General features: G+C 42.5%; 2 protein-coding genes and 1 non-coding gene across 14 annotated transcripts in view; 1 reads left to right on the forward strand and 2 right to left on the reverse strand.

The window, feature by feature from the left end:
• IMMT (inner membrane mitochondrial protein) overlaps window positions 1-9,314 on the forward strand; it is a 52,400-nt gene extending 43,086 nt beyond the window's left edge. For 10 of the 12 annotated variants that reach the window (XR_012517164.1, XR_012517166.1, XM_039480247.2 and 7 more), the window contains 4 exons: window positions 717-940; window positions 5,019-5,150; window positions 6,381-6,510; window positions 8,370-9,314. Coding sequence is in view for 8 of the 12 variants with exons in the window: in XM_039480247.2 (XP_039336181.1) it covers window positions 717-940; window positions 5,019-5,150; window positions 6,381-6,510; window positions 8,370-8,983 (1,100 nt within the window). In the remaining 4 variants the exon portion in view is untranslated. Of the gene's footprint in view, window positions 1-716; window positions 941-5,018; window positions 5,151-6,380; window positions 6,511-8,369 lie in introns of those variants that run through there. The other 2 variants (XM_074397358.1, XM_074397364.1) reach the window with 1 other exon arrangement.
• Window positions 9,315-15,943: 6,629 nt separating this feature from the next.
• PTCD3 (pentatricopeptide repeat domain 3) overlaps window positions 15,944-26,195 on the reverse strand; it is a 33,187-nt gene continuing 22,935 nt past the window's right edge. Inside the window, exons 15-24 of the mRNA XM_039480237.2 lie at window positions 23,630-23,719; window positions 23,259-23,287; window positions 22,223-22,329; window positions 21,404-21,482; window positions 21,221-21,311; window positions 20,009-20,094; window positions 19,052-19,200; window positions 17,207-17,248; window positions 16,623-16,781; window positions 15,944-16,284 (exon numbers count right to left, since the gene is read on the reverse strand). Coding sequence (XP_039336171.2) covers window positions 16,182-16,284; window positions 16,623-16,781; window positions 17,207-17,248; window positions 19,052-19,200; window positions 20,009-20,094; window positions 21,221-21,311; window positions 21,404-21,482; window positions 22,223-22,329; window positions 23,259-23,287; window positions 23,630-23,719 — 935 coding nt within the window. The 3' untranslated portion in view covers window positions 15,944-16,181. The remainder of the gene's footprint in view (window positions 16,285-16,622; window positions 16,782-17,206; window positions 17,249-19,051; window positions 19,201-20,008; window positions 20,095-21,220; window positions 21,312-21,403; window positions 21,483-22,222; window positions 22,330-23,258; window positions 23,288-23,629; window positions 23,720-26,195) is intronic.
• Window positions 18,053-18,189, reverse strand: LOC120362266 (small nucleolar RNA SNORD94). The gene has a single exon (XR_005578223.1). It is a non-coding gene; the product is annotated as a small nucleolar RNA SNORD94 (small nucleolar RNA).

Raw genomic sequence — 26,195 nt, forward strand, 5'->3', positions numbered from 1 at the left:
AACTCCTGATCTCAGATGATCCTCTTGCCTCTGCCTCGCAAAGTGCTGGAATTACAGGCATGAGCCACCACACCTGGCCAGAGCCATAATTCTTAATCTGTGTATATGTTGGAACACTTTTGGATTGAGATTTATTAGAAAAACAGACATTTGTTTAAGCCTAGATGAGAATCTTTGGGTGTATTTTAAAAGCTTTGCGATAATTCTGATGGACAGCTGTGGTTGCTGCAGCTCACTATCCTAGGTCATATGTGTTTCAGAAAAGGGAAAAAAAACTTATTAAGCAAAAGTCTGAGAAAACTTGAATTTGATTTTTAGTTTTAGCAGAAAAGAATCTTCAATTAGATGCTTGTTTTAACTAATCATAGTTATGCCTGAAAGAAAATATAGAAGTGATTGTATATTTAAGTTTTGTCTTTACAGGCAAAGTTACAGTAGATTAGAAAGCTTATTTATAATTAGTTCAGATTAAAAGAGAGTTCCTGGAAAAGAACTGATTATTTGAAGGCCTACTTAAATTTTGGCAGGGGTTGAAAATACCTTATTGGGTGCTAGCCAATTTCTGTTTGAACTGGAAAATTGAAATGTCTTTTTATGTTAGTTACATTTTACTTTTGTTTACTGCTGTTAAATTACAGTAAATTGAAGCAGATTACCTTGTAATGAAGTATAATTTTAGTGAAATCATTAACTTTTTAACGTGCTCTTTTGCTTAGCTGACAAGCTCTCTACTGATGATCTAAACTCCCTGATTGCTCATGCACATCGTCGCATTGATCAGCTGAACAGAGAGCTAGCAGAACAGAAGGCCACAGAAAAGCAGCACATCACAGTAGCCTTGGAGAAACAAAAGCTGGAAGAAAAGCGGGCATTTGATTCTGCAGTAGCAAAAGCATTAGAACATCACAGAAGTGAAATACAGGCTGAACAAGAAAAAAAGGTAAAATAAATGAGAATTGTTGCCTGACATTTAAAGTGACTCTAACTTGATTGTTTAGTTCTAGAAATAATACTGGCTCAGCCGGGTGCAATGGTTCACACCTGTAATCCCCAGCACTTTGGGAGGCCTAGGCTGGCGGATCACAAGGTCAGGAGTTTGAGACCAGCCTGGCCAATATGGTGAAACCTCATTTCTTCTAAAAATACAAAAATTAGCCGGCGTGGTGGCACATGCCTATAATCTCAGCTACTCAGGAGGCTGAGGCAGGAGAATCCCTTGAACCTGGGAGGCAGAGATTGCAGTGAACCAAGATGGTGCTACTGCACTCCAGCTTGGGCGGTAGAGTGAGACTCCATCTCAAAAAAAAAAAAAAAAAATACAGTCATTAACTCTAGGATATTGACTATAAGTCATGCCAGCTGACCTTTAGAATGGAGCTTAGGCCCTCATTCTCCTAATCAGAACTTCTAGGAAAGCAGTGATCTAGTAGAGTTCCTTTATGTTGAGCAGATGGAGAAGTATAAGAAAGTCATAGGCTACTGGCATCCAGGATTATCTAGTTCATATTTCCAGTGGACCTGAGCCTCTGTCCCTTAAAGCAGTGCTGAAGGAATCTTTGTTGGCATCTGAATTTATTTTTCTCTGCTTGTGTTGTTAAGTGGTTGGTGGTTAAAAAACAGATGAGGGCCGGGCGCAGTGGCTCAAGCCTGTAATCCCAGCACTTTGGGAGGCCGAGGCGGGTGGATCACGAGGTCAAGAGATCAAGACCATCCTGGTCAACATGGTGAAACCCCGTCTCTACTAAAAATACAAAAAATTAGCTGGGCATGGTGGCGTGGTCCTGTAATCCCAGCTACTCAGGAGGCTGAGGCAGGAGAATTGCCTGAAACCAGGAGGCGGAGGTTGCGTTGAGCCGAGATTGTGCCATTGCACTCCAGCCTGGGTAACAAGAGCGAAACTACGTCTCAAAAAAAAAAAAAAAAAAAAAAACCACACAGATGAAATAGCTTCTTTAGCCCTCTATCTGGGCACACAATGTATTAAATAGGTGTCCATAGGCTGATTTGGGAACCCAACTACTCATCCCATCTTTGTGTCTTCTCAGCAGTCCTACTGACTGCTCTCCTGCTCTCTCCTTTTTTTTTTTTTTTTTTTTGAGGCGGAGTTTCGCTCTTGTTACCCAGGCTGGAGTGCAATGGCGCGATCTCGGCTCACCGCAACCTCCGCCTCCTGGGTTCAGGCAATTCTCCTGTCTCAGCCTCCTGAGTAACTGGGATTACAGGCACACACCACCATGCCCAGCTAACTTTTTGTATTTTTAGTAGAGACGAGGTTTCACCTTGCTGACCAGGATGGTCTTGATCTCTTGACCTCGTGATCCACCCGCCTCGGCCTCCCAAAGTGCTGGGATTACAGGCTTGAGCCACCGCGCCCGGCCTCTCTCCTTCTTGAAACTCTTTCTTCCCTAGGCTGCCAGATACCATATTCTTCTGGCCTTTATCCTACCTTGTTGGCCACTCCTTAACCTCCATTTCTGCTCAGCCTCTCAAATAGTGGCATACCTGACATTAGTTCTGAAATCTTTTCTTCATCTAAACTGTCTCTAAGTGTTCTTGTCAAGTTCTGTGGCTTGGAAGTTTAAATACCATCTATATCTAATAACTTTCTATCTCTAGCTCTGACCTCTGCCTTAGCTTCAGGTTCCTATCCTGCAGCCTACCTGGTATCTCCAGCCGGATTTTCAGTAGTCATTTCATGCTCATCGTGTTCAAAACAGATTTCTTTTTTTTTTTTTGAGACGGAGTTTCGCTCTTGTTGCCCAGGCTGGAGTGCAGTGACGCGATCTCGGCTCACTGCAACCTCTGCCTCCTGGGTTCAAGCAATTCTCCTGCCTCAACCTCCTGAGTAGCTGGGATTACAGGCACGCGCCACCATGCCCAGCTAATTTTTTGTATTTTTAGTAGAGATGGGATTTCACCATGTTGACCAGGATGGTCTCGATCTCTTGACCTCGTGATCCACCCGCCTCGGCCTCCCAAAGTGCTGGGATTATAGGCGCGAGCCACTGCGCCTGGCCCAAAACAGATTTCTTTATTCTCTCCAGCCTGTCTTCCAGCCCCTCAGCTTGTTTCTCTCTAAATAAACTGAGTTGAACAACTTACTCAGGTTATTCAAGCGTGAATTATGCTTCGTTGTTTCTCTGTCAACTCATATCCAGTCCCTCCTCAGATCCTACAAGTTCTGCGTCCAACTGAATTCCAAATCTGTCCACTCCATTACTCCTACCACCTTACCTCAAGCTGTCATCTTAACAGTTTCCACTGTTTACTTTTTTATTTGAAACAGTCTCTCTCTGTGGTCTAGGCTAGAGTGCAGTAGTGCAATCTTGGCTCATTACAACCTCTGCCTCCCAGGTTCAAGTGATTCTCATGCCTCTCAGCCTTGCAGGTAGCTAGAATTACATGTGCATGCCACCTCTCGTGACTAATTTTTGTATTTTTAGTAGAGATGGGCTTTTGCCATGTTGGCCAGCCTGGTCGTGAACTCCTGACCTCTAGCGATCCGCCTACCTTAGCCTCCCAAAGTGCTGGGATTACAGGTGCGAGCCACCATGCCCGATCAATTTCCCCTTTCTTCATATCCTTCTTTCTGTGTCTATTTACACGAGCAAATAAAACACAGTCAAATCAGACACTACATGGCTTGAAATCCTCCTTTTCATTTAATATAATTCCAAATTCTGAACCAGTACCCAAAAGGCTTCTTGATTGCTGCATACCATAAGCCATTTCACTGCTTTAGGCACACTGTTATATTTTTGTCTGTGCTTTGACTGTATCTTTTATATTAGGACATTTATGTTTGCTCTGCCTAGTACGTTGTTCTGTCTTCTCTCTTTAAACTGTAAGCTTTAAGCTTAAGTTGTAAGCTTAGCTGTCACCTTCTTAGCAAGGCTGAGATTTCCTATCCCTTTACTCCAAAGCAGAGTCTCTGTATTCCTGTTATGTAAGGTTGGGGAAAAGGAGGTTGAAGGGTGTTGATGCTTTATAGCAGGTCCTTGCTGGCTCGAATTCATAGGTAGGTAGAAATATATGTCACAATCTGAGATGTCCCTTTTGTTTGTTTACTGTCTGCTTCCTCCACTGACATATACACTGTGTGAGAGCAGTTTCATCTGCCCTAATCACGGTTGGATCCATACAAATAGTAGGCACTGCCTGGCCCACAGGACTGGCATTTCGTAAATACTTATGCACTGACTGAATGGATTCATTGATTCATTATATTGTTACTTAGAAAAAATAACTTCTGACTTTCAGGTAATTAGTGTTAAGTAATTTGTAAAGTGAAAAGTGACCTATGACTATTGTTAGGCAAGGTATATGTTTTGTTTTATTTGGCCCAAGTTGAATTTAAATTCATTTAAAAATAAGCAGTTTTCTTTGTTTAGAAGAAACTATGTTCAATAACTACCAGATACTTACTAATTTTCTTAATGATTCTTCAAAGTAGGCATTATTCCTCACAAATGAGAATGTGGAGATTTGAGAAGATAAATCATTTCCCCAAGGTCACACAGATGGTCGTAGTAAAGCTACGCTTGATCCCAACTGTATAGTTAACTTTTCTTCATATCCTGGATTTAGTTCTTTCTCAAAGGAGCATGTGATTCAGGAAATGACAGTGTTTTATATGAGAGGCAGCCTGATGATGTGGGAAAAAACACAGGTTTGGGTGGGGAGGAGGTGGGGGGAGAGAGAGAGAGAGACAGACAGAGAGAGAGAGAGAGAGAGAGAGAGAGAGAGAGAGAGAGAGAGGGAGAGACACAGAGAGAGAGAGAGAGACCGAGACTGACTTTGGACCTTGGAATCTGTTTTTTGCCACAGCTGTGTGATTTTGTTGGAGTCACTCTCCAGTATTCAGCTTTCTGTTTCATATAAGAAGTGTCCACATGCCTGGCACATTAGAGGGTTTGGGATATGGAAGCTGCTGTTGTCATAGTTGATAGTGGTCTTTTTGTTTTCCTGAAAGTATATGTGGAGAATTGGAAACTAATAATTGTTGTTTGGTTTCACAGATAGAGGAAGTCAGAGATGCCATGGAGAATGAAATGAGAACTCAGCTTCGCCGACAGGCAGCTGCCCACACTGATCACTTGCGAGATGTCCTTAGAGTACAAGAACAAGAACTGAAGTATGAATTTGAGCAGGTGAGGACCTGTGGTAAAGCCTGGACTCCCTTCAGCCACACCCCTCTTCCTGACAGGATTAACAGACTCTCTTTTCTTTTTAATGTACTCTGAAGATGCCGAAGCATGGGGAACGATATCCAATTCTAGCCTTGTGGAGTGGGGCTTTTGTATGTCTACAGAATTGCTTATTTTTACATAATGGTGTACCTGTGTGTTCATGATCAGATGTGTTTCTAATATATATATTCTAGTCATCTGGAATCTTCAGAGCTTTAAGGAGAGTTGGTAAAGGGGATTTCAGGAATGCAGACAGTAATATTTGACATACTATAGATGGTATAGGATCTGTAGATGATATGATAGCGCTTAAATTTCTGTAAGTGAGGTAACTTCCCAGAGAAGTTGAGTTTTGAAATCCCAGCAAATTATCAGGATACCTTTAATCATAGTTGCTATTCAAGAAATCATTTACAATAATATTAACTTGTTACTTTGTCTTGCAAGAACATATTGAGGTTTACTTTAGTAAAATCTTCCAGAGAATCGAAATGTATGTCAATATGAAAAGGTATTTTAAATTCTATTTGATGGATTTTTTTTTTGAGAAAAATTAATATGTAAGCTCTTAAAAGATATTGGAATATAATTTTATCTAATTAGTTATGTTTAGGTTTGCAGTACAGCTAATTTACTTTCTAAAGTTGACAATTTGTGGCTGGGTACAGTGGCTCACACCTATAATCCCAGCAATTCGGGAGGCCAAGGTGGGTGGATCGCTTGAGGCTGAGTTCAACCAGCCTGACCAACATGGCAATACCCCAACTCTATTAAAAATGCAAAATTAGCTGGGCATGGTGGCACATGCCTGTAATCCCAGTTGCTCCGGAGGCTGAGGCATGAGAATCCTTTGCATCTGGGAGGTGGAGGTTGCAGAGCTGAGGTCATGCCACTGCACTCCAGCCTAGTTGACAGAGCGAGATTCTGTCTCTAAAATAAAAGTCTTTAACAGCCTTCTCTCTTCTCTTGGTATGCTTCCTCTAATACAAGTTCTATCAGTAGATTTGTACGGAATTATATATATCACATATGAGTCAAGACATTTTTGAAACTTTGTTTACACGTAATGTGGGAGTTTCATGACAACTGTAAGGCTCTCTTTGCTTCATCAGGTAGTTGCTGGAAGATTAATAGTTACATGACATGCATTGAGTATCACTTTTTTCTGCAACTATTTGTGTTTTATTTCAGAACCTATCTGAGCAACTCTCTGAACAAGAATTACAGTTTCGTCGTCTCAGTCAAGAGCAAGTTGACAACTTTACTCTGGATATAAACACTGCCTATGCCAGACTCAGAGGAATTGAACAGGCTGTTCAGAGTGAGCATATGCCATGTTATCTCACAGATAATTTTCCTTGGTCTAATTTATTAAAATAATTTTATAAGGATAATGGGATACATATATTGACATCAGGACATAAAAATACTAGTCACTCTACTTACTTGCAGTTATTGCCATTAAAAGTAATGGCAAAATCTGTATAACTAGAAATTTTATACTTTGTGTGACAGACACAAAATCACCATTTATAAGGCTATTTACCCAGCTCCCTTTGGCTTTGTCTCATGTGCCTGGTGGTAAGAGCTAGGGGTCAGTATGGTCCCATGCTTGCCTTCCACAGGCTTGGTGGGTTATCTGGACGTGGTGATTTGCCAGATCTACCTACCTAATGGACAGTATGTATGCGGAGGCCTCCATGTGCAACATTGCAAGAGAAGTGTCCTGACGATGAGGGTATTAATAAAATGGTGTTTTTTTTTTTTTTTTTTTTTGTTTTTTTTTGAGACGGAGTTTCGCTCTTGTTACTCAGGCTGGAGTGCAATGGCGCGATCTCGGCTCACCGCAACCTCCGCCTCCTGGGTTCAGGCAATTCTCCTGCCTCAGCCTCCTGAGTAGCTGGGATTACAGGCACACGCCACCATGCCCAGCTAATTTTTTGTATTTTTAGTAGAGATGGGGTTTCACCATGTTGACCAGGATGGTCTCGATCTCTCGACCTCGTGATCCACCCGCCTCGGCCTCCCAAAGTGCTGGGATTACAGGCTTGAGCCACCGTGCCCGGCCAATAAAATGGTTTTTTTAAGGCTGTTATAGAATTTTTTTTTTTTTTTTTGGTCACATAACAATAAAAATAAACTCAGTACTCATGGAATTTCAAGATCCAGTAGTCTGTTAAGTTCATTTGAAGTCTCTCCCCCGAACCCCCTGCCTTTTTTTTCCCTCTGTCACCTAGGCTGGAGTGCAGTAGCGTGATCTCAACTTACTACAGCCCCTGCCTCCCAGGTTCAAGCAGTGCACGCCACCGCACCTGGCTAGGTTTTGTATTTTTAGTAAACACAGCGTTTTACCATGTTGGACAGGCTAGTCTTAAACTCCTGCCCACAAGTGATCCACCCACCTTGGCCTCCTAAAGTGCTGGGATTACAGGCTTGAGCCATTGTACCTGGTCCTTAAGTCTCCCATTTCTTTGCAGAAAATATCTGATACCCTTAGCAAAAGTCTTAGCCTAATTTAAATAATGTTTCTTTCTCAACTATTAAAGGTAAAAATATGTGGATTAGATATCATGCAGATGTGATTGACTTCTGTGTACTCTTTGACCTAGCATTGTCCTGAGTGTCACAGGAAGAGAGAAGGGAGACTTAGTTGTGCTTGTGCACATACATCCTCCCTGTTTTCTCCAGGACTTTAGTGAAAACAAGTCCCCGTAAAATCATGTCATGCTGGCCAGGAGCAGTGGCTCACACCTATAATCCTAGCACTTTGGGAGACCTAGGCAGGTGGATCACAAGATCAGGAGTTCAAGACCAGCCTGACCAATATGGTGAAACCCCATCTCTACTAAAAATACAAAAATTAGCCGGGTGTGGTGGCATATGCCTGTAGTTCCAGCTACTTGCGAGGCTGAGGCAGAAGAATCACTTGAACCTGGGAGGCACAGGTTACAGTGAGCCGAGATCGCACCACTGCACTCAAGCAAATCATGTCATACCTTACTGCCTGATATGAAGAGGCCAGCTAGGAAAATATACCAGAAATAAGTGGTGAGGATGAGCTCTTTTCTGGCCTCATCTTCTACATGTGTAGATGTAGCTTGTTGAATGTGCATCAGTTCTTTGGATATATGTCATCAGATGCAGAGAAAAATGTTTGCCTTTGCCTTTTTTTCTTTGTAGGTCATGCAGTTGCTGAAGAGGAAGCCAGAAAAGCCCACCAACTCTGGCTTTCAGTGGAAGCATTAAAGTACAGCATGAAGACCTCATCTGCAGAAACGCCCACTGTCCCACTGGGTAGTGCAGTTGAGGCCATCAAAGCCAACTGTTCTGATAATGAATTTACCCAAGCTTTAACCGCAGCTATCCCTCCAGAGTCCCTGACTCGTGGGGTGTACAGTGAAGAGACCCTTAGAGCCCGTTTCTATGCTGTTCAAAAACTGGCCCGAAGGGTAGCAATGATAGATGAAACCAGGAATAGCTTGTACCAGTACTTCCTCTCCTACCTGCAGTCCCTGCTGCTATTCCCACCTCAGCAACTGAAGCCGCCCCCGGAGCTCTGCCCTGAGGATATAAACACATTTAAATTACTGTCATATGCCTCCTATTGCATTGAGCATGGTGATCTGGAGCTAGCAGCAAAGTTTGTCAATCAGCTGAAGGGGGAATCCAGACGAGTGGCGCAGGACTGGCTGAAGGAAGCCCGAATGACCCTAGAAACTAAGCAGATAGTGGAAATCCTGACAGCATATGCCAGCGCTGTAGGGATAGGAACCACGCAAGTGCAGCCAGAGTAAGGTCTAGGAAGATTTTCGTAAAGTCATATTTCATGTCAAAGGAAATCAGCAGTGATAGATGAAGGGTTTGCAACAAAGGTCCCAGAATTGTCTAGAAAGGAGCAGGTTTACAAGTACTGTTCTAAATGTTAACACCTGTTGCATTTATATTATTTCCACTTGCTATCATGTCAGTGAACTCCAGGAGTGCTTTCTTTGCAACTTGTGTAACATTTTCTGTTTTTCAGGTTTTACTGATCAGGCTTGTGAAGCCAATCAAAATAATGTTTGTGATCTCTACTACTGTTGATTTTGCCCTCCGAGCAAACTGAATAAAACAACAAGATGAAAACTGAGTACCTTATCCCTTTTCAAAAAGTATATTTCTGGCTGGGCATGGTGGCTCATGCCTGTAATCCCAGCACTCTGGGAGGCCGAGGTGGGCAGATCACTTGAGGTCGGGAGTTTGAGACCGGCCGGGCCAACGTGGAGAAACCGCATCTCTACTAAAAATACAAAATTAGCCGGGTGTGGTGGCACATGCCTGTAATCTCAGCTACTCAGGAGGCTGAGGTAGGAAAATCACTTGAACCTGGGAGGTGGAGGTTGCGGTGATCCAAGATCATGCCATTGCACTCCAGCCTGGGCCACAAGAGCAAAACTCCGCCTCAAAACAAAACAAAAAGTACATTTCTAGTTGTATGTACAGAAAATTTCCTTCAGAGACAACAGCAGAAGTAGGAACTTCTGGTACGCAGTTTCCAGCCTCTGAATTGCATTACCAGAAGTCCAGAGCCTGCTTTTTGCCTTCGAAGGTTTTGGTGAATTGTTTCCTACTGCTCAGTCTCAAAGAGGAATATACAGGCCAAAATGCCAATGTATTTATAATTGGGGATCTGTCATTCCAATGCCTTTTAAAAATGTTGGTCTGTACCCACAAGTTAATTTGGCAGCCTATATTGGTCAAAGCCCACAGTTCTAAAACACTGGTAATAGACATTAGTTCTTTCTAGTAGTACCTGGGCTGGGAATCTCTTCAAAGTGGGGACAGGGAGCCTGGAATCTTAATGAAGAGATTAAATAGTTTTGTTGTGTATTTTATTTAGATTTGCTATAAAACCCAGATAACTTTCTCAGTTCATCTTTTTAAAGATGAGTACAATTGTCATATTGCATAAACACTAACAAAGTCTTACTTTTTTTTTTTTTTTGGAGACAGACTCTCGCTCTGTTGCCAGGCGAGAGTGCAGTGGCGCAATCTCAGCTCACTGCAACCTCCGCCTCCCAGGTTCAAGTGATTCTCCTGCCTCAGCCTCCCAAGTAGCTGGGACTACATGTCCATGCCATGACCCCCAGCTAATTTTTCTATTTAGTAGAGATGGGTTTTCACCATGTTGGCCAGGATGGTCTTGATCGCTTGACCTCATGATCTGCCTGCCTCGGCCTCCCAAAGTGCTAGGATTACAGGTGTGAGCCACCGCACCTGGCCACAAATTCTTATAAGTTTTTACTCCATGAAGACCACCATCTCTGCATTAAAAATATTGTCAACTACCTTCAAAATTACAACTTTTTGTTGGGGATTATGTGTTCACAAAGAAATTATTGAGGAGGCACTTTTATCTGAGCAATACATCTGCAATCCCAAAGGGGGCAGGTTCTGTTTTATGTATCTATAGGTATATTCCAGCTGTGGTATTTGGATAATTGCATTCAAGTGTCTCTATGGCACTGGCCTTGTCCTTTGATTTGGGAATATATTGGTCTGCCTTTGGCTTGTGTTCATGTTAATATTCCTTATGTTCCCTCCTAAGTGGATTTACTTAACAAAATAGATCTAGTTTCTGATTGGAACACATACTTTGTGTTCCTGAGATTAATGTCCTTAATCTCAAAGGCAGAGGCACTCTGGGCACCTACCTGGGGGATACTGTGTTTTTATTAGGAGATAATGGGACTGTTCTAAATTCAGTCTTCCCCTTTGGAGTGGCACAGAATTGCAAAATACATTAGCTTGTAAAGCTGAACTTCCCTATTTGTCATATTTCTATTCTACTTGTATGAGATACGTAAAATATTATAGATTATAAGAAAATCTTGGAGCCCTAAAATAACTTCCTTCAGATGTGATTATCTGAACGTAAAAGAAGTAAGCAATACTGAGTGGTTTATTATTTATCTAGAGACGGAATCTTACACTGTCACCCAGCCTGGAGTGGAATGGTACAATCTCAGTTTACTACAACTTCCACCTCCCAGGTGCAAGTGATTCTCCTGCCTCCCGAGTAGCTGGGATTACAGGCGCCCACCACCACACCCAGCTAATTTTTTTGTATTTTCAGTAGAGACAGGGTTTCACTATGTTGGCCAGGCTGGTCTTGAGTTCCTGACCTTGTGATCTGCCCACGTTGGCGTCCCAAAGTGCTGGGATTATAGGCATGAGCCACTGCTACCGGCCTTGAGTGGTTTATTTTGGCCTGTCGATCAAAATAATGAAGATTACAGGCTTCTGAATCTTAGTTCCTTTACCAGCCAACACACCTACCTCCACCCCCCAGTTGCTTATTAGGAACTAAGATGCTATTGAAAAGGAGTCCCTACTTGTCTATGCCTTTATTTTCCTTCCTTGTGCTTAGTAAAAATCTTCCTGAGATGTAACTCAGTAACCATTTGCAAAAAGCAGTGGACCCTCTTCTTGGGTTCTCAGTGCTACTTCCAGGAGATGGAATCCCAAGGGCTAAGTTTATATAGCCCTGAGCCATTACGGCAGGTCAGCTTCACTTCAGCCTTGCATTTAAACTGCAAGTGAAAAGTCACACCACTGCCATTGCCACAGCAAAAATCAGAAAAAGCCAAATCATTACTTCGGTGTTGCTTTCATCCTCAATCTGTTTTAGCCTGAAATTACCTCATTGCCTCCCTCCTCATTGATATAGGACAGTGTTCACTTTAAAATTCATGTGTCCTAATTTAAAACTCTGCTTTCATGTTGTTTAATTTCAAAATCAATAATGTAACAAACTAAAATGTAACTTTAGTCTTTTAAGGCACACTACCTTTGTATTCCTTTGTATTAATTTAAATCCCCTGCTCTCTTAACAGGTTCTGGATAAAAGCAGTCTCCAAGCCCCAAATGAGTTGTGCCACCAGTTTTAAAACTAACTTGCTTGGCTCAGTGCAGAACAGATCATTTAATACAGAAGGGAAATAAAAAGGCTTATTAAATGTGAGGCATATTCTCTTCATCAGGTCCAGCAGTCACTACACCCCCACTGTACACTATAGGTCTGTGCTTCCCTGGTTTCCTTCCTATTGATGTATCTGTGGGCCCCGAGGTTGGCAGGGAGCTTGAGGAAGCAAAGGCTGGGGGCCGGGAGGAGGGTCACCTGCCCACTACAACTCTTACCCATGTGAGGAGGTTTCACTAGCCTGTTTTGTTGAAGGGCTTCTGCAGGGGTTGTTAAGACAAGAGCCTGTGAAGGGGCCACTGTTGGGGAACAGACACCATGGATATTTGTGGCAGAATTTAAAATTGTCCTGGGAGTAAATTTTGTCATGATCTTTACTCCTCTTGGACATTCTTAGTTTTCAAGCATCTTACATCACAGAGCTATGAAAAAGGTTCTTGGGCTTGATCCTCAGCAATCCTGAATCCTGAAAGCCCACAGGTGGACAGCATTTTTTTTTGAGATGGGTTCTCATTATGTTGCTCTGGCAGGTCTTTAACTCAAGTGATCCTCCGGCCTCAGCCTCCCAAAGTGCTAGGATTACAGGCGTTGAGCCACTGTGCCTGGCCTGGACAGCATTTTTTCATAGGCTATTTCCTGGGCCAGGCTGAAGATGTGTTCACTGCCTAGATTTTGTGTAATCTGATTATCCCATGACCTAGCACACTGCCTTACAGCACCCAAATCAAATATGCATTTTTTTTTTTTTTTTTTGGGTAAAATGCCACTCTACCATTAATGTTGAATCTAAATGGTTCTATAAAACCTGCCCTACACGTCTGTGCTTCTAGTGACTCAATTGCTATATCTTCAGCATTTTTCAAACTTTTTGACCATGACCAGCAGTGGAAAATTTACATCATGATCTGCTACACTTCATGTGTGTATCTACATGCACAGATCTATGCTGTAATGCAAAAATGCACCTCAACTATCACAAAATTGCATTGTACTTAGATGTTCTAATGCATTTCATTAAAAATTTCTAATCATGGCCGGGTGCAGTGGCTCAGACTTGTAATCACAGCACTTTGGGAGACCGAGGCAGGTGGACCACAAAGTTCGAGACCAGCCTGGCCAATATGGTGAAACCCTGTCTCTACTAAAAATATAAAAACTAGCCGTGCTTGGTGGTGGGCGCCTGTAGTCCCAGCTACTCGGGATGCTGAGGCAGGAGAACTGCTTGAACCCAGGAGGCAGAGTCCAGCCTGGACAACAGAGCAAGACTCAATCTCAAAAAAAAAAAAAAAAATCACCCACAAAAATTGATTTCAAATCCTGCAGTTTGCAGACCCTATTTTAGAGACTATGGATATATAACCAGTGACAGTACAATAGCCTAGTGCTTGTTATAGTGTTTATATAACAGCTAAGTAGGGTTTTTTTCGTTTTTGCTTTGAGATTGCTGAAACTGGAGGGTCTGATTTACTGTGGTTACCTTAGTGCTTCTCTTGAAGTTAGAGGTCATATGCCCCACTTGTAGAAACAGATGACTGAGGTCTCAAAATCAATGAAGTTTGCACTGTTGGTGGCATTAAGCATTTACTAAGAAGCACCTAGGTGCCAGATTTGATTCTAGACACGTAGAATCTTTGAGTGCTGTCCAAGCTCTTGCTTCAATACTTTGATGGCTATAATTTAAGACAGTCCTCAAATCTGCAAATGTTAATGTTGAACCAATCTAGAAGTCTAGTTTCTGACTTCTACACATTAGTAATGTAATGGAGGCAACACTGAGCAAGTTTATTCCACATACATTAAGACTGCCTTTCCCCTTCCCATTCCATGGGAATCCTTAATCCCATTTGCCTCTTCCCCCCACTTAGAGACAAAGGTTGCTCTGTCATCCAGGCTGCAATGCAATGGTGCAATCATGGCTACCGCAGCCTCAGCCTCCTAGGCTCAAGCAATCCTCCCACCTCAGTCTCCAGAGTAGCTAGGACTACAGGCATGTGCCACTATGCCCAGCTACCCAGGCTGTTCTCAAACTCCTGGACTCAGGTGATCCACACTGGCACCCAAAGTGCAGGGATTACAGGCATGAGCCACCACACCCAGCCCCATTTGCTCTTCTGAACTGGTTTCTCCAAGACAGGAGGATCTTGCTCTGTTGCCCAGGCTGGAGTGCAATGGCGCGATCACAGCTCAATGCAGCCTCCGTCTCTCAGGCTCAAGCAATCCCCTGATTAGCTGGGATACAGGTACATGCCACCAGTCTGGCTAAGTTTTTATTTTTTATAGAGCTAGGGTCTCACTATGTTGCCCAGGCTGGTCTCAAACTCCTGGACCTAAGTGATCCACCTCTGCCTCCCCAAAGTGCTGGGATTACAGGTGTGAGTCACCACGCCTGGCCAAAAGAACATTTTACTGATAGTGGAGGCTTAAGACTATTATAAAGTAAACATTTACAGAGAATGGAGACTCATCCTGTGAGGCCTTAATTTTTCTTAGTTCGAGGCAAACTGCTCAGAGTATGGGTTTGGAGTAACTGTATCACAAACTTAAAATTACCAAGGTACAAATCACTCATTTTCAAAGTCTACTACAAATTCATGGGCCAGCTACCCAGATGGATTTTCTCCTATCACTCCTAGCTGCAGAGAAACATGAGGATTCAGAATTGGCACCTGGATAGGAAGATGCATACCATGAATCTAAGGACTATATTGAATAGTAAGGCTAAGAAGAGTCGGGCATCTGCAGGTGCTGATGAACCAGAGACAGGAAGAGACCAAGTTAACCTTTCAGGTGGCCAGGTTCTCCTTGGAAGCTGTAAACCAAGACTGAAGGCTAATTTATCTTCTCTGTCCTGTAAATCTGCTTTGATGTGGAGCGATACCCATTGATGCTTAAGTAGCTAGTTACTGTACTGGTTTTTTTCTTAGGGGAGGGAGGTCCCTCAAGACCAGACATTCTAAGAAAAAACACAAACCATCCTTTCATTTCTAAGGATGTATGACTGGGCCCTGGCCTTAAGAGGATGGCAGACAGATGGAAACACACATTTACAAGTATAGTAGACTACAGCATCCCGTAATCGTTAACTCTGGTAGGGTAAATAAAGATGAAGCTGCTCATGTGGACAACTGATGGGGTACCTAAGTAAATCTGGGAGCCAGGTGTGTGCAAAGTCGCCAGTGGCAGAAGCCCTCATGAAGGCAGGCATGCTGCAAATCTCCAGTTACTGCCTTCCAAGACCATTTAAGACATAGTGGTAGAATTGCTAGAAGTAGTTGTTACCAACTTGATAACCAACAATACACAATGATGTCAAGAAGATATTCCACATCCTTTTGTCATCACTAGCTCTCGTTTCAACCACTAAAGTAGCTGCCAGCTACAGATGAAAAAGAGGGAGACACGGCACATTCTGGGTGTTCAAGTTAGAAAACTTTCGCAATGGCTATATTAAAATAACAAATGCACACATGTACATTAATTACAACATTTATTTACAGTCATTTTACCAGTCGTGCACCCTAAACTGCCACTGTCCTGTTTTGTCATTCCTAAGATGCATTATTTCTGACATCAAAATATCCTGAAATTGGGAAACTATTGACCCAAAACCAACTGTGATGTAACTGCATGAACACCTTTCTAAGATATCTGAAGAACCAGCATCACATCAGGCCAAGAAAAGCAGAAGCCCAGCAGCAGGGAGAGGGCAATCGCACAACGATGGAAGCGTGAGGTCGGCTCACTGACACTGCAGGTGTGCAGGCTTATCCTGATGACAAGAGCCACGGACCTCACCATGTGTCTGAAAATGGCAATGTTGCTACTTAAATGCTAAACCTTTAATGGTGCATTAATAAATGGTTATTAAGCAGCAAATAAGTCAGCCATGTACTGACTGTACCTCACAGAACAAATTCACCAAATCTGCATCTTGTCTTCTTTGTAATAATGTTAAATATTAGCGTATCTCAGTTCTCAGGTGCAATTCCAGTAGCTATGGTGAGGCTGTTGCTGCTCCTAAATCTCCACTTTCATTTGCCTTCACGGGTGTCACTGTCACTGTCACTGTCACTGTCACTGCTGCTGTCAGTATCATGGTCACTGGTGAATGCAGTTAGCTTGCCTAGGGCTTCCCTGTTAAGAAAAGAAACCAGAGGATCACACTGTAATTCAGTTGGATGCTGGGGTTCCTGGTGTCTCTGACACTCACTTGTGGCCTATCAGTTTTGAAATCAGAAAAAGGGACCCTGAAGCTGCATTAAACTATATTCGGAACAAAAAAGGTTCTAACAGTCAAATCTATAGGCTTTCCTGACTTGCATAACAAATGAAATCATGAAATTAATACATTCTGGCTTTTTGCAAGGAAATACGGGATAGAAAGTGATCAACATTTTGAATGTGCAGATGGATGAAAGGTCTGCTCCATTTTACAAACTTTCCTTCATGGTGAAGATACAGGACCCACTTACTTTTGTTTCTGGTTGATTGCAAAGTCAGTCATTACTCTCTGGGTGAGGCCCTCACAAATAGGTAAGCTGAAGGCACTTGCCAGCTCTACCACCTCAATGGCCTGGGAAGGGCTGTTAGACACTTTGGCACTGTCCATAAACTCATTCAGCAACTCATTTCTGTAAAAGAAAGGCAAAATGTGAACTTTCTCCAAACCCTTCAGTAAAACACTTATAGGCAAGATCCAATATAAGTTCAGTAACAGAATTCCCAATAGTACTTTCAGGGACACGATTACATAAAGTCTAACATTTATTTTTATTTGTTTCCAGTGGGGTTAAGTCTAACTTTAAAGGGACAGGGATTATCAACATTGATTCAATGTGACTTCATGATGATCTATTCAAGTTAGCCCCAATGTACTGTGATCCATGAGCACAGATACAAAAACTGCTTGCCTCGGGATGCCTTGGATGGTAGGGAGTTGACAGTATGCTTGCCTAATAGAAGAGTGCCCAAATGTGGTGGCTAAGGCTGGTGAAGAAATTCCAAATGTGACTACTTCCAGGCTGTACCCAAGGAGGGCCGGTTAATTTCAACTTACCTAGGGATCTTATTATGCTTCCTGAAAAGCCCCAACATTTTCCTGCTCAAGATAGGAGAAAATGAATACTATTAGAAAAGGCAATCAGATGACTATAGCTGTCTTCCCTCTGAACTTAGAGACTGAATGTCCTTTTCTTTTCTCTTTTTTTTTTTTTTAGACGGAGTTTCGCTCTTGTTACCCAGGCTGGAGTGCAATGGCGCGATCTCGGCTCACCGCAACCTCCACCACCTGGGTTCAGGCAATTCTCCTGCCTCAGCCTCCTGAGTAGCTGCGATTACAGGCACTTGCCACCATGCCCAGCTAATCTTTTGTATTTTTAGTAGAGACGGGGTTTCACTATGTTGACCAGGATGGTCTCGATCTCTTGACCTCGTGATCTACCCACCTCAGCCTCCCAAAGTGCTGGGATTACAGGCTTGAGCCACCGCGCCCGGCTAAATGTCCTTTTCTTAACTATACTGTAAGCTCCCAAAGACACACATCTGTGGGCTCTACTAGCTCCCAACCCTGTCTGTACATGAGAATCACCTCAGGTGCTTCAGCTCCCCAAACGACATATATCGACACTGCAATTTTCGAAGAGAAGCCTGATATACTGCCAATGTTGAGATTTGCTGATATAGGTTGAATATACCTAATCTAAAAATTTTCCAAAATCTAAAAATCCCATACATTACCGGTCTCAAGCATTTTGGAAAAGGGATACTCAAATTGTGTTTGTACCCTTGTAGAAGAATTCATCCTGTGCACAGCTGGAAAAGAGGCATGGAATAGAACCACGCTGTTTCCCTCTCTTAAAATACTGCATGGGTTCAGTCTGTCTTAGAATTCTGTTATGAAGAGCAGGCTCAGATTGAGGCAACAGTCTCATGTAAGTGCTCCCCATCAGCCTGCCACATGCAGGACAAAGGAGAAACACATACACTCAGCTCCCATGAATCAGCTGAGGTCCGTACCCCTGCGCCAATCATCACAGCCTGGTCACATTAAGGCAGTGTGTGTGCCAAACTGCCTGAGCTAACAACCAAATGCAAACGTCAAATGTCTGTCACTTGCAGCATAGTTGCTAGAGAGGCATGTGTGTGAGCCGCACCTCAAAGACAAGCCTTCATTATCTTTTCCTGGAGATAGCTGACAATCAGATGTTCAAATAAAGTTACTTTCTTGTACAAGGAGCCATGCACAAGCACCCCCACTTGTGACTCTGGGAACACATTTATATACAACACAAAATACAGGAAAACCATCTGTCACTACCCCTACAACAAATCCCTTTGTTCATTTTTGGAAAAATGAATATGCGTAAGGTTCCCATTCAAAAACACTAAAAATTAGTAAGTGAATGAAGTGCTGATAAAAACATAACCAGAACACAGTGGCACCAACCAAGAACGGGTTGTGGTCAAGGCCAGGTTTAGTTAATGTGTGTAATGCCAGCTTCCAGAAGTCTTAAGTACGCAGCCCACATTTTAAGCTGGAGAGTGTGATGGCAGAAGCATCTGAAAATACTTTCACAACCCAAATGACCAGAACACTTCCAAAAACTACGTTTCTTTGATCTTTGGTCCATTTAAGTGGAGTATGAGATTAAGGGACTTACTTGTCCACAGACACAGAAGGCAGAAAGGGAAAGATATTCTCAGCCTGTGGATTGAGAAAATCAGGCCTTCTCTCAAATACATCATGCACATTGCAAGCAAAAGTTTGCTTTTTGGTTGGTATTTGCATGTTCCCATCAAATACGTGTTATACCACCAAATGAGACAACCTCTACCAGCATGGGTCAATGTTTAGAGCCAAATACAAATGCTTCAAAGTGTATACTCGGGGTACTGTACTCACCAGGCTTCCTGGGTTCTCCCAGCCCTTAAAAAGAGGACAGCTATACAGTTGAGAGAGACGGCTGGCCAATCCGGAGCATTCTGTCTGACAGGTTGGCTTTCATATGTAGATTTGATATCAGCAGCACAGTCAGCAAAAGCTACCTGGAGCTAAGAAGCTTTAGGAGTCAGCAGAACTGCCTAACTGATTTTATGAGAATTTCAGTTCAGGAGACTACCACAGGACCCTTAAAATTTGAGCAATGCATTTTACCATTTGAATATGTTATGTGTATATCACACAAGTAATTTAATAAAAAAAAGGACCCTGTTGTCCTGAATAAATATTCTGATTAGCCACACCTTTCAAATTCAGCTATGCATTTCTTCTGTAGATGGATTTTTTTTAAAAAAGCAAGCTGAGGCCGGGCGCGGTGGCTCAAGCTTGTAATCCCAGCACTTTGGGAGGCCGAGGCAGGTGGATCACGAGGTCGAGAGATCGAGACCATCCTGGTCAACATGGTGAAACCCCGTCTCTACTAAAAATACAAAAAAAAAAATTAGCTGGGCATGGTGGCGCGTGCCTGTAATCCCAGCTACTCAGGAGGCTGAGGCAGGAGAATTGCCTGAACCCAGGAGGCGGAGGTTGCGGTGAGCCGAGATCGCGCCATTGCACTCCAGCCTGGGTAACAAGAGCGAAACTCCATCTCAAAAAAAAAAGAAAAAAACAAACAAACAAACAAAAAAAACAACAAGCTGAAGACAGAACTTAATTTCACGTTGCTTGCTTTGAACTACAGTAAAGAGGGTAACTTTAAGAACAGTATTCTGCTAAGGGCAAGATATGTTTAGACGTATCATCACTCAAATATGGGTTTGGGTGGCAGAACTCTCCAAAATGGCAGATGAAATCAGGGAAGCTAGTCTTTAAAAGACCTCATTATGGGAGGATATACCTGCTAGTGAGTTTCAGGCCTACCTCTGGCGGGTGCTTATCCCTTGCCATGAGTGTCAGGATCTCTTCTCTCAGTTCATTGCGGAAACTGTGACCATATTCTTTACTATCTTGAAACAAGAAAGGAACACGGAGTGATCATTGTTATGTAAAACCAACACACTCTTGTTTACTGTCACCTTTCTTTTTTTTTTGAGAGGGAGTCTTGCACTGTCCCTCTGGCTGGAGTACAATGGCACAATGGCACAATCTCAGCTCACTGCAACCTCTGCCTTCCAGGTTCATATGATTCTCCTGCCTCAGCCTCCTGAGTGACTGGGATTACAGGCACACACCACCACACTCAGCTAATTTTTTGTATTTTTAGTAGAAAACAGGGTTTCACCATGTTGGCCAAACTGGTCTTGAACTCCTGACCTCATGATCCACCCGCCTTGGTCTCCCAAAGTGTTGGGATTACTGGTGTGAGACAGTGCACCTGGCCAAGTTGCTTTTATTCTAGGCTTATCCCAGGATTCCAGAAACCCAGCAGGATTCACGGTAGAATAAACGTAAAAGCCAATGCCTAGGCCTTGTTCCAGTGAAGTATTAATCACAGCATGTGCACTACATGGGAGCAGCCACCAGCTCCATGGTAAGATGCTGTTTTATAGCACTTGGAAATTTTTTATGTACTTTTATTACTCTAATTAGAGCAGTCTTGTGAAGCAGGAGGGCAGGACTAGAGCCTCCTGACTTTATAATACAGTAGTCACCTAGTGGAAGATATAGAGTTTCTATTTCATTTTGCAGCCAATTTATACACATAAGACAGAGCAGCACGCACACCCATGATGGTCATGGTTATTGGAAACATAATCATCAATGACTGTGGTTAGCAAAGCGATGCAACACTGGCACAGAGGAACTGCACAGACTTTTGGGTCAAAGACCTTTATTCGGATTTAGGCTGCCGTGTCATTAATACTTATTTCCTTTGGGTCATGTCACACAACCAGTGCTCAAGACTCAGCTCATTGCTATGTCATGAAGGGACTGACTTAAGTCATTTTCAACACAGTTTTCTCCCGACAGCCAACATGCAACATGAGCATGTGACCTTGAAGTAGATCTCAGCTAAAACATTCAGTACAGAATGGAAGTTTTCATACCTAACGGTAATGTCAGCACATTCATTAATCAAAATAGACGGCACTGAGGTGAGAAGTGTCTGGACACATCAAAAGTGAAACTAACCTTTCCAAATTTGAGGAATCACTTCCAGCCGATTGGCTACATCCAATGCTTGGAGGAGATCAATCAATGTTTGGGAGTGGGGAAAGAAGGCCTGATTAAGAGAAACACATTTTTAAAGCATTAATCTGCAGAAACCCACAAATTCACCTACAATGATAAATAACAAGTAATGAACCATCTTACTGAAGGTATCAGGTCCTCATACCACTTCAAGGTGACATCAATTTGTTCCATTAGACAAATCAAATTGAAGAACCTGGAACTGTGATGAAGAGCAAATTATGTTTAGTCTAAAATCCCTATGTCTAACAGGGGAAATAATGAGTAAAATTACAGCATATATTACAAAGAATTTCAAAGTATTTACAATTTCAAGTTAATGAGCCAATACTTGGTTTGAGACCTGCCAGTATGTGCTCAACTTCCCAACTGAACACCTTCTTACCCTCAACTGGTCATTTCTACATGCTTCCTCTGTATACTCTTAGGTCATGGTGAATGGATACAGAACTTCAAATTCATTTTTAAAATATTCAATGTGAAACAAGGATGGAGATGCACAGAAGACAATCCTCCCACACCTATTAACAGGTCGCCTTCTTAAATTCATGTTCTTATCTGCCTAAAAGCAAATTCATTTAGGGAGTATCTCTGGGTTCCTCTTGATCTTTGAATACAAAAGCAAGGAGGGGGTGACAGGAAATCTTCAGGGTTCACCCTGCTATAACAATTTGAAAATGTAAAATGAGAGCCGGTAGAGGAAAAAGATACGTGGATTTTAAAGTGTTGCCAAAAAAACAAAAAACCTCAAAGGACACAAACTAGACTTCCAAATCTGACCGTTTTACCACTGCTTTAATTCCTAAGGGCTCAACTAACCTGTCCTATTAGATCATTGGCATACTGCCTGAAAACAGAGGCGAGGTATGAGGGAACATCAATAGCCTTCCACTTGCAGAATCTAATAACTCATGCAAAAGGATACATTTCCAACACACTTACTAATAGAAATCACGCCAACGATCATGTCCAATGAATTTCCGGTTGTCTCCGGTATTTAAAAGGTCATGTATTTGGTAGGCAAGTTCTAGATCTCTGAGAGATGAGCACTGAAAATTTGCAAGTAGTAAGTATCACTCTGATATCCTATCAGCCAGTGGTTTATTAAATGAAGAAAAACAGTAGAGAATCTTGTGAAAATACTTAATGTTGTTTCAACATATTATTGGTTGACGGCAAATAAGTTATAAGAAATGGGGTGGGGGAGACAAATCCCAAGGTCTGTGAAATTTATTACAATATTATTTTGATTTAGCAATTATAACTTTAGAAAAGTAACTGTGGTTTTTATCATTGACAGTAATGGCAAAAGCTGAATTACCTTTGCACCAACCTAATAGTAAAGCAAATTAAATTACCCTTAGGGAACAGGGGTCATTCTAAAACTGACTGAAATTTTTCCTATGATAAGCATGATTAAATAAACCAAAATAAAAACCATTATCAATTTTAACTTACTAATAGGCAAATCTGAAATATTATGGAAGCTTATCTGTTCAGGAGTATGAAAAAATGTCAATGTCAACAATAAACACAGGGTAGGGATACTATATAGTTGAAAAGTACAGATTTTAGGCCAGGTGCAGTGGCTTATGCCTGCAATCCCAGCACTTTGGGAGGTGGTCAGGAGTTCAAGACCAGCCTGACCAACATGATGAAACTCCATGTCTACCAAAAAAATACAAAAATTAGCCAGCTGTGGTGGCACACACCTGTAGTCCCAGCTACTCGGGAGGCTGAGGCAGAAGAATCACTTGAACCCAGGAGACAGAGGTTGCAGCAAGCCACTGCCCTCTAGCCTGGGTGACACAGCGAACCTCCATCTCAAAATTATAGAGAGATTTTAGGGAAAGAAGAAAACCAGAAGCAAAGACATGACAGAAGTTAAGAATCAGAAAGTGAAAAGAACCAGGAGAACCCTCCAATTACAGATAAATTTAGGAAATGGATAGCGAATTAAGAAAGAAATGATACTTACTACTCTCATGGCTGAATGAAAAAACTTATCTGAAAATCAAAATTCACAAGAGCTTTGGTTACGATGGATAAAATGTATTTTCAAGTCAGTAACAGTAACAAAAATCCTGCCAACAAAACTGGTAACATATAAGATAAAGCTGAGAATGTAAAAACTTAAGAGAGGCAGGAATGTGCCATTGACATTTTGGCTTTCTCAGAAAACACACCACAAATATTACTAAGCTATATACACCTATTACTCACATTTATTTAAAAATAACATAGAAAAAAAATACTACTAAGCTACAGGGATTACAAGGCCTCTAAATGGCACTCAGGGAAACCAGCCCTATCTTTAGAGGAGGAAACTAAAGTGATTTCTGTACATACCATCATCCAGGTCATTTGGAGAAAATTTCTTTCCCATTAATTCATTCATTATATCATAGATGATGAAAGATGATCCCTTTGAAGCGTTTCCTGCAGAACAAGAAAGCAAATGTGTTTAATCCCCTTCCTTTACCACCACCAAACTCAGAGTACCTAGTACAAAGGGACACATTTCTCCTTCCTCCACCTCCAGCCTAAGTCCTGGCATAGAGCTGGCGGGAGGCCAATGCTTGTAAAGGAACCACTGCATCCTGCAGAGAGTTCTTTGTAAAATCTGGAATAATCACAGGTCTCTGTCCATGTGCTCTACTGAGACTTTCCCCTTCCTTTAGTCTCTTCACATGAAGCTTGACCTACTGGAGTGGGAGGCACATAGTAACACACACTCCCTCTCCAAACCAGCATACTTAGAAAAACAAGCAAACAAACAAAGTTTTGTTTTGTTTTTGAGACAGAGTCTCGTACTGTCACCCGGGCTGGAGTGCAATGGCACAATCTTGGCTCACTGCAACCTCTGCCTTCCAGGTTCCAGTGATTCTCCTGCTTTAGCCTCCCGAACAGCTGGGACTACAGGTGCCTACCACCATGCCTGGCTAATTTTTTGTAATTTTAGTAGAGACAGGGTTTCTCCATGTTGGTTGGGCTGATGTTGAACTCCTGACCTCGTGATCCACCCGCCTTGGCCTCCCAAGGTGCTGGGACTATAGATGTGAGCCACCATGCCCGGCCAAAAATGTTTTCTTCTAGTAATCATTTGCGTTCCTTTTAAATACAATGAGAATGAGGTCAAGAAAAAGTAAACTAGAATTAATGGATAGGGCAATCCTTAAAAATAACATGAACTGAGCACTAACAGATCAGAAAATCATCTACAATACAGTATTCCCAAATACTTCTCTACATTCCTTTCCCTACCCGTTCTGTATATAAGTGGTAGTAGAGTTGTAATGACAGTATAGAGAAGAGTTTCACAATTTCCTCAAGCATATTTCCCTTTGCTAACATTCTTAATTTTATTAGTTATATAATATTCTCTTTTTAATATATTGTTTCTTTGTTATTTTAGACTCTCTCCTTTGGGTAAATTCCTAAAAATATTATTACTGAGACAGGGTCTCGCTCTGTCACCTAGGCTGAAGTGCAGTGGGGCAAACACAGCTCACTGCAGTTTCAACCTCCTGGCCACAGGCAATCCTCCTGCCTCACCCTCCTGAGGAGCTGGGACTACAAGTGTGCACCACTATGGCCAGCTAATTTTTTTCCAAGTTTAGTAGACATGGGGGTCTCTTTATGTTATCTAGGCTGGTTTCAAACTCCTGGGCTCAAGCAATCATCCTGTCTCGGCTTCCCAAATTGCTGAGATTATAGGTGTAAGCCAAAATTATTATTGCAAACAGCCCATTTATATACCTAAGACAAACCAACACAGCTCCCCCAGAACCCCTTTCCCCTAGCCCTGGCTGTTACTTAGGAAATGTAAGTACATCTGACTTTGATTAGCAATTGAACCAGTGATGACAGTTATAGAGGAAAGGAATATTTCACCAAGGTTGAGTGAAATTTTGGGGGACACAATTATGGAAACTGTTTATCTGTTTCCACGGTACAGTAAATTAACTGTTTGGTTCCTTTTCCTAAAGATAAAACTTGCCTCTATAGGTGAGGATACGGATTTTACAAAATTAGTCCTTCAAACTAGAGAGAATCAAGTTTCCTTCTGTAATTTTTACCATCTATCACAGACATCCCCAAACTGCGGCCCCCTGAGGCCATTTATCCGGCCCTCCGCTGCACTTCAGGAAGGGGCACCTCTTTCGTTGGTGGTCAGTGAGAGGAGCACAGTATGTGGCGGCCCTCCAACGGTCTGAGGGACAGTGAACTGGCCCCCTGCGTAAAAAGTCTGGGGATGCCTGGTCTATCACAAGAAAGAATGACTAGAACCGACAATTTTGAACCCAAGGGTTATTTCATAGGCTGAGAATAAATGGAGAAGAACCAAAAGATTCTGAGTGCCTAGCATGTGCCTTCCAAGCACGGTAGCAGACACGGTGTGGAATTCATTTAACTAGCACACCCTGATGCTATTCCTCAGGTAGGTATCCAGCCGCTTTGAAATAACTGGTAAATAAAAGGTAGAGCTGAGATCTCAGCTCAGGTGTGCCTCTCTCCAGAGTCCATCTACAGAGCAGAGCTCCAACTCAAACTGATCGACCTAAAAGTTGACAACGAATGAACACTCGAGGTTCTCCCAAAAGGCTTCACAATCTTATCTTTCCTCTGGAGCAGCAATGTTCACGAACTTTCAGCAAAGACAGAAATGTTCTGAACCGCTGGGCGCGGTGGCTCAAGCCTGTAGTCCCAGCACTTTGGGAGGCCGAGGTGGGTGGATCACGAGGTCAAGAGATTGAGCCCACCCTGGTCAATATGGTGAAACCCCGTCTCTACTAAAATATACAAAAAATTAGCTGGGCGTGGTGGCGCGTGCCTGTAATCCCAGCTACACCGGAGGCTGAGGCAGGAGAATTGCCTGAACCCAGGAGGCGGAGGTTGCGGTGAGCCGAGATCG

Source organism: Saimiri boliviensis, chromosome 1 (assembly GCF_048565385.1).
Source record: "Saimiri boliviensis isolate mSaiBol1 chromosome 1, mSaiBol1.pri, whole genome shotgun sequence".
NCBI classification, from domain to species: Eukaryota; Metazoa; Chordata; class Mammalia; order Primates; family Cebidae; genus Saimiri; species Saimiri boliviensis.